Genomic DNA, 11,648 nt, shown 5'->3' with positions numbered 1-11,648 from the left:
GACGGAATAATCGGCCTGGACCCAAAGCAGATCGGAGGAGGCGGCCGGCGAGGAGCCGTCGATGTGGTGAAGAAGCCCAAACTTGCTGCAGAGGGGCTTGAAGAAGGAAGCCCACTTGTTGTAGTTCGGGTTGTCGAGGTCGAGGACGACGGGAACGTGAGTGCGCACGGAGATAGTGGCATAGGGGCTAGCCACAGCCGGCGCAAGGGTGTTGTTGAGGATGCCGGAAGTCGTGGACGAAGAGGAGTCGTTGGTCGTCGACATGTTGCACGTGGCGTCGATACTGTCGTGCGGAAGAGGGGTGCGTTGCTCGGAAGGCAACGCTGGGCAGCGGAGATCGGAAAAAAAGAACTGGCTCTATACCAAGTTGAAAGGGAGAGAAGGATGAGGAACACCGCACACACCAAGGAGGCAGGGGTGCTGTTTCTATTATAGCCACACGGGTACACAAGATCCTCAATTAGAGGAGATATTCAAGGAAGGTTACAACAAGCCATAATTACAGAATATGCAATAATAATCTTCCTAATACTGATGATGGCAGTAAGTATCATCAAAGTTATCACCAAGGCACTCATTCAGGAAGTCAAGGAACCACATCATCTAAGCCTGTACACCAAGTTATTGATAGTACAAATAAAGAAACATCTCAGCACATAAACGATGAACCAGTAATGAGTGGAATAGAACGCATATTTGTTCTACAGGGGAATCAACCAAGTCAGAGCACCAATGGCTTCAGCACCATTCTTGGAAATGGTGCATTTGGCAAGGTCTACCTCGGTACCCTCCATGATGGCCGGAAGGTTGCAGTGAAGGTGCCTATGCGTGCAACTGAAACTGACATGACTGATTTAAAAAATGAACTGAGAATTCAGTCAAGAACCAAGCACAGGAATGTGGTCAAACTGTTGGGTTATTGCCTAGAAAGCGGTGCTCCAAAGCTGGTTTACGAGTTTGCAGCAAATGGGAACCTTTTTGACAAGCTTCATTTTTTTTCAGAATGGAGGCTCAGACCCTAGCAACAGAGAGTTGGGGGCGCCTCCGAGGGTGAGCGCCGGGGAATGAACCCGACTCGTCCACCTGAGAGCTGGCTTGAGGAGTCGCAACCCAATCTCAGCAGCTCTCAATACCCCCCCCCCCCTGCCGGGGTGAGACATGAGGGTGCGATTCCTGGGAATCGAACCCTCACAGGCTGCCCAACAACCGTTGGAGCAAGCCAACCGAGTAGGGGTGAAAACGGGGCGGATATTTCCCGAATCCGATCAGCCCGAATCAAACACTGTTCGAATATGGGATGTCCGATATCCGTGTCTGACACTGTTCAAAACTATCTGTTCGTATCCGATCCGATACGACATTGTTTCTAAAGTATCCGAAGTATCCAAATGTTAGGTGTTACGAGAAAACCTATTGTGATTTTACTTAAAAACATGATAATATATAGGTAGATTGTCACACATCTGTAGACAGATAATACTGAATGCTCTTGTTTTCACATCTCACTGATCACTCTCTCGCTGTGCTCACTTTTATTGCACCCCTATACTGTTAAATGTGATATGTGAGGATGTAAATAAAGTGAATATGGGATAACCGATACTGTTAAATTTCTATCTATCTGGCCATCCGACTACCCGGAAGGGATTCGAAAAAAATATGAGAAAATTCGACACTGTTTAACACTATCCGTGTCCGATCCGAATCCGAGAAAAAAATGTGGGATAGGATACGGGATTAGCAATATCCGTCCGTATCCGATCCGTTTTCACCCCTACAACCGAGCCCCCGCTCGGCTCTCTTTTGACAAGCTTCATGGCTGCAATAGGGCCCCAATGTCGCTTGATATTCACCTACGGATCGCTCTCGAGTGTGCTGAAGCCCTTGCGTATATCCATGCATCGACAGACACATGTATCCTTCATGGTGATGTCAAATCTGCAAACATACTCTTGGATGAAAACTTCACAGCAAAAGTATCAGACTTTGGCTCATCAAGGCTTCTCTCAATGGGCAGTAACACAATGCACACAATGAATGTGAGGGGTAGTTTTGGCTATATCGATCCAATGTTCATCAAAGAAGTATTCTCACACAAACGAGTGACGTATATAGCTTTGGAGTTGTTCTGGTAGAACTCATCACTAGGAGGAAGGCGTGGGATGTGTCAGGAAATGATCTTGCACCATGTTTCCAGGCTTGTTTTTCCAAAGGGAAGAAGTTAGTACAGGATATGGTTGATAAAGAAATTGCAACAAGAAATGACAAGAGTTGTGTCGAACAGATAGCCAAGCTTGCATCTGAGTGTTTGAGTATGTACTAATGTCAAAGAGCGTCCAGAGATGAAGAAAGTGGCACATCTCCTATCATGGTTATTTGAACAGCGGCAAGGTGAAGGTCAGCGCATATAAGAATAATCAGAAGTGAGTTTTACCCAGTCATAACAATAATTCATGGCAGTTGGATAGACATGAATAATTCATTTCACTTTTTGTTATTGCAAGGATAACTTTCTTGTAATTGCACTTGTTTCGTGCTTGCGATGAGTGATTTTGTGGATGTATATTTTGTCGATTAGTTAGGTGTATAGGTCACTGTACGATGTTTCAATTTTATACAATGAGTAATTGTCTGGTTTTATCTTTTAAATAAAAATCCTTGTAATTGGATACTCCGATTCAGAAATTGTAATACATGTTTGAGAGATCTTATATTGATCAATCGAAATCAGGCCTGAGTACGTTTTTTTTAGAGCAAAGCTAATTGATAGAAACATGAAAGATCATAGTAATAACTTACATGTTCTAACATAGACAGTTGGGGGCATTAACATGTGGGTTATTTGTACCAGATTTAGAATTTTAAGTTTACTTATCTCATTCATAGTTGAGGACGAAAATTGGACTCTATGTGTAGTTATGGGAGTAGTGTGCGTGGTTCATTTCCTATGTATTATATTTCAGTTGCGTCCTTGTTCAAGTTCGACCTCAGGCTTATAAGTTCCTTTTACCTCTGTCTCTTTTAGATTCCTACTTTAGTGATCTGCCTACTGCTGGCCACCTATAAATACAAGGACATTGTTTCGATCCTACATTGTGGATCAAAATTTGCTAAAGTATACAATTTGCGTGGAACTTTTACACAACTACATAAACCCCAACTAGCGACCATCTATTAGCGTCAGTCTTGCTAGCACCGGCAGTGATAAGGTATCACTGATGGTTCAATAGCACCAACGGCCAAAAAATTGGTTAATCCATTAGAACTGGCTGAAAATTCTGTTCAGCACGAGTGACTTGAGTCTGCTCTGCTATTATCTTGGAATTGAAGTTCACCAGCCAAGGCATCACTGTCAACAAGTTGGCATATGCACTGAAGATTCTTGAGAGCAGCGGCAAGGTGGACTGCAACCCGTGCATGGCTCCCATGGAGGCATAAAAAAGGTTGAGCAAGACAAGCAGTAGCCCTCCATGAGAGGCCACCCATTACCAGAGCATCGCAGAAGTCTCTGGTATTTGGTACACACTTGGCCTGACATAGCTTATATCATGATAGCTTATATCATGGGGCATACCAACCGGTTCATGGAGGCGCCACATGAAGATTATCTGAGTGCCATCAAGCACCTGCTAAGACCGTCTCCAGCGGAGATCACCGGCTACAGTGGCCAATACGGCTGCCGTGCGCCTGCAAATGTTTTCCAGCAGAGCCGGCTTCAAATGCTACAGGGCAGCAACAGTGTTGCAGAGAGAGGAGAGGGTACTCCATATTTGCGAAGAGAGGAGGTAATCTGCATTACTGTTTATAGACACTGACAGGTGGGCTCGGAGGGAGGAAGAGAGTAATGAAGGGTAGGAAATAAAATAGCTGCTGGAGATGAAAAAATAGAGAGTATTGTAATAGTGTTAGATGATACTGTAATAGTGTTATAGAGGATGAATTTTTAAAGTATTTATTGGAGATGGCCTAAGGTACATAGGTGGCACTCACGCCTTCGGCTGCCGGTACATAAGGAAGCACGAGGAACGGCTGTTTCTGTCATGTTACAATGACAGTGATTTGGTCGGCAATGTCGATGACACCGCAAGAGTATCACTAGTGTGCTCTTTTCCCCTAGCAACAGTCCCATCAGCTGGCAATCTTAGAAGCAAAATGTGGTTGCATTGTTCTCCTTTGAAGTTGAATAAATCACTGCGAGATTGTGGCGTGTCAGGGGTTTCAGCTCAACCGGAGGTCATCGGCAAGAAATCTGACGTCGTCACTCTGAAGATAGACAACCAATCTGCAATCTCCCTCAGTACAAATTAATCTGGTGTTTCATATTCAAAGCAAGTACAGTGGTCTCACAAAGCCACTCGGTCGCATGAAGTTTCAGGAGCTCCGGAAAAGATTGGGATGGTTGACATCAAGCGCGTCAAGAATTAGGGGGTGTATGTAGAAATAATCTTGTGCGGTAGATTAGTTTAGTTTAGTTTGATTTCTCTGCATGTTTTAGTGTCATGCGCATGTCTGCGTATAGCTCGCGGCGTGCTTGTTCACGTCCGGAGCGAGTCGCACTCCTCCCTGCATGCACGGCATGAACCAAACGCGCGCCGGCAGGATCATGACGTGCATGTCGCGTGAATAAGGCGAAGCTCAACGCCCGCGGCTGTTTGCATCCGTCGTGAGGAGAAAAAACAGAAAATGCTGCGGACTTTCGAGCAGCGAAAAATCTCATCCGTCTCCTCTCTGTGTCTACAGGTTCTCGCGTGCGTTCGGCCGGTGATCGCCGGGGCTTCACTGACAAACTTGCTGTCTACACGGGGCCACCTCTCTCGCCGTTGCCCAGGATCCATCGGTGGTCGCCCCTTGCGAGTTTATTTCTGGCCGCCGAGGAACTCAGATTGGGAGTTTGGAAATCAGGATAGGATGGGAAGAAATGAAGAAGAAGGTACACTAAGCAGGTCAGGAAACAAATTTAGCTGGAGTACGTCGTTTGTGTTGTAGCCGACAAATGCATAAAACTTGCTCTTAGGTTTTTTCCCCCAAAAGGATGGTAAGAGGATTGCCGTTTTTATAAAAGAAAGGAAAAACAAGATAAAAAAAATAAAAGTCCGGAATCACTTGCTTACAAGCCTCTCCTCCACACAACCACAAAGCAAAAGAAACTCAACTACCAGAGTTAGAAAAAAGCAAAACCAACTGGTGGCTATCCTCAAGAGGAAAGGCTAAACGAGGAGGGCAGATCACTTGAAACTTGTCGAAACGCAAGATGTCGCTGGTTGATATTCTCCTTTACCTTATAAGCAACATACACCACAGAAAGCCCCGCATTTTGAAAGATTCTTCAAAATAGTTTATGAAGCTATTTAACTTGCTCTTAGGTTTATGAAGCTATTTAAGCGTTTATAAAATAGTTGTTCCTATTGATGGGTGGGGCTCTTATACAGACGTTTCATGACGTAATATTTATTCTCTTTTAAGCATCTCTATAATTTGGTTTCAGATCCAAACTTGGACTCCAACTCGGTTTTACGCCTTCAAACGTGCAACGCTCCGAGCTTTAATAAACAGCCGCGAGCGCTCGCACACGTACTGCTCCTACATTGATCTACTCCAAGAACTCGGACACATAATAAACCAAAGACCTCTCCCTCTCCACCTTGATCATCCATGTCGGGGTGGGCAGCCGCGAAGGAGGATGCGCCGGCCCAGCTGGAGCCATCGCCGGCGCTGGACGGCCCACCGGAGTTCCTGTGCCCGATCACCCTGGACATGATGTGGGACCCCGTCGTGGGTCCAACGGGCATCACCTACGACCGCGCCGGCATCGAGGCCTGGCTGCTCCCCACAGGGCGCGGTACGTGTCCCGTCACCCACGGCGAGCTTTGTGCCGAGGACCTCGTCCCCAACCACACCCTCCGCCGCCACATCCAGGCCTGGTGCGCCGCCAACAGCTTCCACGGTGTCGAACGGGTCCCCACGCCGCGGACCCCTGCCACGCCCGCGCAGGCCGCCGACGCCGTCGCAGAGGTCGAGGCCGCCGCCCGTGAAGGTGATGCGGCGTGGTGCGCGGAGGCCGCGCACGGGGTCAGGCACCTCGCTAGGGTGGGCGACCGGAACCGTCAATGCCTCGCGTCCGCCGGCGCGGCCCGCGCGCTAGCAGTGGCGTTTGCCTCCTTCGCGCCCAGCGCCGGCGCTGCTGGGACTGGCGACGTGCTAGACGACGTCCTGGCAGCGCTGGTGCTAGTGATGCCGATCGACGAGGAGGCCATCGCGGCCATCGGCTCGTCGAGGGCGTCCGTGGCGCGGCTCGTCACCGTTGCCGCGCACGGTGACCTGCACAGGCGGCTGCAAGCAGTGGTCCTGGTCAGAGAGATTGTCACCTTCTCTTGCAACGGCAGCGGCGCGGGCGCCATCGACCTGAGCGCAAACGTCGATGCCATCGTCGAGGTGGTGGTCAAGACGGTCAGGGACGCCATCTGCCCGCAGGCCACAAAGGCGTGCCTGGTCGCCGCGTGGCACCTCGCGCAGGCCGACGAGTGCGCCGCGGCGCGCCTCGCGGCAGCCGGGCTCGTGCCGGTGCTCGTCGAGCTCCTCGTCGACGCTGACAGGAGCTCGGCCGAAATGGCTCTTGCCACGCTCGACGCGACACTAGCATCCAGCGACGGCAGGGCGCGGGCCCGGGCCGATGCGCTCGCCGTCCCCGTGCTCGTCAAGAAGATGTTCCGCGTGTCGGACACGGCCACCGAGCTCGTTGTGTCCACCCTTTGGCGCATATGTAACTTGCGCCAGGACGACGATGGGATGGACACTGCAGAGGCGAGGCGGCTCGCCATCGTCGAGGCGCTGCATGTGGGTGCGTTGCAGAAGCTGTTGCTGCTCTTGCAGGTTGGGTGCATGGAGGAAACGAAGGAGAAGGCCACTGAGCTGCTGGGGTTGATGGTCAAGTATCAGGCCAAAGGCGAGTGCATTGACACCATGGATTTCAAAGGCCTCAACAAGGTTTCTTGAAATCGAGATAGATGTAGAAACTAGAAACACTGTAATTTCGAGCAGATATTTTTGGTGAATTCAGTATAATATAACAAAAGGAAATAGGGGGAAGTGTACATAAATATTGTAAATACTCCCTCTGATCCGTTCGAGAATGTAACACGTATTTTATTTTACAAAAGTCATTAAAAATAAACTTTGATTGTAAATTTCTCTTGTAATATGTTGTCAATTACTATAAAATCAACATCACACTAAAAGTACTTTGAAGTTTGAAATACAAATCTATTGAAACAATTTTTTATACTAAACATACATATAATTTGACTAATTATCAATTAAAACTTATAAAGTTTGGTTTTTTCGAATCAAAATACGCCTTACATTCTTGAACGGAGGGAGTAACTAATAAATAGCTGGTAAACATTTTGGAAGTTTTTCTTATATTTGAAGATTATTCTGTATCATTCTAAAATAATAAACTGATGGATATCAACCACTGTGGAAGAACTTCTAAATCCAACTTCTCGCATAATAAGGACAATATCGATACCAACTAAACAAATGGATATCAACCTTCAGAAGACTTATGTACAACGGTTCGCACGAGTGCTACCTCAAGAATTTGGCACGGTTCTGATGTTTGCCCTTATTACCAATCTTTGTCATTATTGCATAATCATGCACCATAGATATCGACATATTGTCAGTTTGTCATCAAACCTTTCAACAAATACAGACAAGATTGCATTTTGTTTTTTGCGAGGGAAAGATAAGGTTCTATTTCTCATGTTTTCTGAAATATTTTCCAGTATTTGTTCTTTCAATGTTCAGTCTAATTTCAGTAAGCTGAGAATTCAGTATCAGTCTATGTTCATTTTGTGATCCATCAGCATTATCAGAGTATCATTGTCAGCCTCGTTTTCTTTGTCTTTCAATATCATCCATAGAACAATACAATACCTTTCCAGAAGCCATTTGTGTAGCACATTCGAAGTCGTGGAAAATGGGGTCGGTCATTCTTCGTTCAAACAAATACGCCTGGAATAGTCCACGAATCCAGTCAAATGCGAACATCGTCACATCAACATCCGCTTATTATTCCTATCGTTACATCATTATACATGCCAATCCAACTGGCGGGTTTTATTTGTTCTCAAGTTGTTATTCCTTATTCAATCTTCTGAACAATTCCGCTACATCTGGGTGGTTCCAGACATAACCATGTCTGACTGTAAGATAAATTATACTCACCTGCCTCACCTGGACATCTGGGCGGTTCCGCTACATCTGAGCAGTACTACAACCACTGACAAGGATAACCACCTCACCTGCCTCAGTGACTCTATCTTAAGAATAATCCAACTTAGCAGCCAGCCTGCTGTTGTAGCTCATTTGCGAAAGCAGTTCGATTCAGTCAAAAACTCGCAATTAACAGAAAATCTGCTGCCTCATCACCGGGAGGAATAACTCAAACTAAATGAGCTACATTGCACACCATATCTGATCATGGTAAGGGTCTATAAACACAAAATAGAGGTCAAAACATAGGTGCTGCTGCTAAACAAACCACCCAGAAAGAGACAACAAAACAAGATGCCTGCTCTTCCTACCCATGTGGGTAGGCTGAAAGCAACTTTTAATTAACTGAAGCGTTTTTTCAGTAAAATGTTTGAATTGATCCAAGTTTGCGTGTGACATGGTAGCAATATCCCCAGGTGTGTCAGTTTGCAAACCCCATTGATTTTTTTCCACCGAGAAGAAGTGGCTTCGCTTATTTATCACTCTAGCTCACAGTCATTCACTTAGATAATCCCACATTTTATTGGCACGAGTAGCATCATAATCAAATGATCAATCTTTTGAGCGGCAAACCATCAATTTATCCAAAAGTAAGAATGTTGGTAGTCACTTGGTTAAAAGACATAACCTCTACTAGGAACGATAATTGGGTTATTACTAGCCATTGATTCATTTGGAACATGAGAATTTTTCTCCTTCTATGTAGGAATTGAGCTAGGCTGTCTGCGTGAAATTACTGTAGGATTCCTGTTGAATTTCTACATTACAAACGGGGCCTTGTTTCTAGAGCCTAGCTTTTCCATCCTATTATGCTACACATTCAGAAACTGTACACTAAGGACTACCGTTAATTGAAAAAAAGTGAGACATCGACGACCTGACACCAAAGCAACTAACAGTGCGTGGTCTACACTTGACCACCATGCAAAGGTGGCGTCGTTACACATTTCTGTAGCACCGCGGACATTACCGACTCTTAGACAGTGGCAGAGCTTGAAAGGAAAAGTTGAGGGGCCAATCTAAGATAGACACCGAAATATATAGTCAATTTAGCGTTCTTGTTAATGTAAATGTGATGAAAATTAATGTTCTCTATAGAAAATTTCTACCCAAGGAGGGGGGGGGGGGGATGGCCACCTTTGGCCTCAATGAGCCTCCGCCCCTGCTCTTAGATTCGTTTCATGATCAAACTAGTTTAAAGTGATTGAGTGGCCACAAATCTATAGTTTCTACGTTTATGTTCCAATTCTCTCCTCAGCTCGATCAGAATCAATTTGGGTAATTTTGTCAAACTAGCACTACATCAGTCAGTCGAGAGAGTTGGGTAAACTGTTTATAGCCTGTCAATCCTATCATCTGCTTGACACAACTGACAAAAATAGTTCAAAATCTCGCTCCTTTTTTTTTTCTTCAAACTTGTCACTGGACCTAATTGTGGATGTTGATTAATTGATTTTTCGCTATTTTGGTCTGGCCTGGGGTCCTATTATCATATGAGGCTTTCATTGGATCACAATCAAAATTGAGAGGACCGAAAATGGCTCTAGTAAATATCCTAATTAAAATAGGCCAAACCCAACAGTCCCTTTCACTTTTAGAGAGAACAAAGAAAAAAGAACATTTTTGACATAATTACTGACACACTGCTAGATCCTTCATGTCGATGACTCTTCACTGTGGAGGATCCATGAAAGAGTACACGTTATTTTAATCATCCAGACATTTCTCCTAAGCATGCAATCTTGTCACAATTTTCCGACTGCACCAATGACATTTCAGTTACTTAACATGAGTTGCTTGATCATGAGCTGAATTGACTACATGGTTCTCAAGTTTTGATTCTTCATTCAATCTTGGAATAATTTTGCTACTTCTGTGCAGTTCCAGGCATAACCATATTTAAATTGTAGGATCAAAGAACACTAGTAGTATAGCCACTCATACTACTATAGACAGGTTAAAAGTAACGTCACATCAGTGCCGGTTCATCAGTAACCGCGACAGAAAGTGCATTAGTATCGGTTCTTAATCTCCTGTTCGCGAAAAATAAGAAAGGCGCTAAGAACCGACACTGATAGTCACTATCAGTGCTAGGTCGTGGATGGAACCGGCACTGAAGTCTCCCGTTCACACAATAGCCGATGCTATTATTGTCCTTTCTCTCCCGTTCACACATCTCTCTCTCCCAACCTCTCTCTCCCGTTCACACCACACAAGACTGCCATGAACAGCACGTCCATGGGGCTGAGGAGGAGCACGTCCGTGGAGCAGAGGAGGAGCACGGCATCAAGCGAGGCTGCCACGAGCAGCAGAGCGACGACACCAAGCGAGGCTGCCATGAGTAGCAGAGTGACATCCGTTGGGGTTCTCCATGGTGGTCTGCTCTCTGGGCTTCGGCCAGCTATTCTTGTGAATTTGTTTGATGAGATCTGATTGTGGATTGTGCATCTGATTGTGGATTTGTTTCATGAGATCTGATTGTGTTCTTGTGATGAGATGAGATGAGATGAGATGAGATGAGTTGATCTGTTCTGTGTTGAGATGATTTGATTGTGAGGCGTGTACTATGGCGGTGGCCTTCGTGCCGCCATGTTTTCTTGTGCAGGGTGGAGCAAGTGAGTGCTTGCGGGCAAGCGCGATGGCAGGCGTGAGCAGCAGTGGCCAAGCTCGACGGCGGGTGGGCATGTGGTCGAGCGTGCTTCTTTTTTTTTTGAGGAGATATCACTGCCGGTTGAAGCTACGAACCGGCAGTGATGCTTACTTTTAGTGTCGGTTTCAAAACTGGCACTGATAATCAGAAACTATCAGTGCCACTAATGGAGTGTCGGTTCCAAAACCAGCACTGATGAGTTTCTGGAACTGACACTAATGAGGTGTTCTGGTGTAGTGTCACTTCACTTGCACTACTACAAAACACGTGATCACTATCGGTTTTTGAACTGACAGTAAACAAACAACACTGATAATCTAAGTTTGTCATTATCGATTGTAGAACTGACAGTGATAATAAGATTATTATTGTCGGTTTTAGCCTTGAATCGATAGTGATAATTCCACACCCCTCCAAGTGCAAAACTTACATTTTTTGCTAGCCTCATGTGCTATTAACCATGCTCTCTGAAACAGAAAACATCATATAAGCACAGTTCATTTACATACATGACAATATTCATTCATTCATTCACATACACCACAGCTGGTTCATTCATTCACATATACCACATACCACAATTCAGCATTTGTATGCCTAGAAATCATATGAAATTAAAAATGTTAATTTTCCATCGACTAACCAAAATACCAGCAAACAATCCAAGTTTTATTAATCTACTACCTAGAAGGTGTAACGCCCTAAAATCTAGATCTTTATA

The 11,648-nt window shown here is 45.4% G+C and overlaps 1 protein-coding gene across 1 annotated transcript; it reads left to right on the top strand.

The window, feature by feature from the left end:
• The first annotated feature begins 5,557 nt into the window (after window positions 1-5,557).
• On the top strand, window positions 5,558-7,162 carry LOC133902995 (U-box domain-containing protein 21-like). Its single transcript, XM_062344324.1, has one exon. It carries the CDS (start codon window positions 5,653-5,655, stop codon window positions 6,991-6,993), a length of 1,341 nt encoding a protein of 446 aa, XP_062200308.1. The 5' UTR covers window positions 5,558-5,652; the 3' UTR covers window positions 6,994-7,162.
• The last annotated feature ends 4,486 nt before the right edge of the window (window positions 7,163-11,648 follow it).

Source organism: Phragmites australis, chromosome 21 (genome assembly GCF_958298935.1).
Source record: "Phragmites australis chromosome 21, lpPhrAust1.1, whole genome shotgun sequence".
In the NCBI taxonomy this organism is placed as follows: domain Eukaryota; kingdom Viridiplantae; phylum Streptophyta; class Magnoliopsida; order Poales; family Poaceae; genus Phragmites; species Phragmites australis.
This window is presented reverse-complemented; position numbering and strand designations above follow the sequence as displayed.

Coding starts and splice junctions, on each gene's coding strand:
- LOC133902995 (XM_062344324.1), top strand. CDS start 5,653: ATGTCGGGGTGGGCAGCCGCGAAGGAGGATGCGCCGGCCCAGCTGGAG.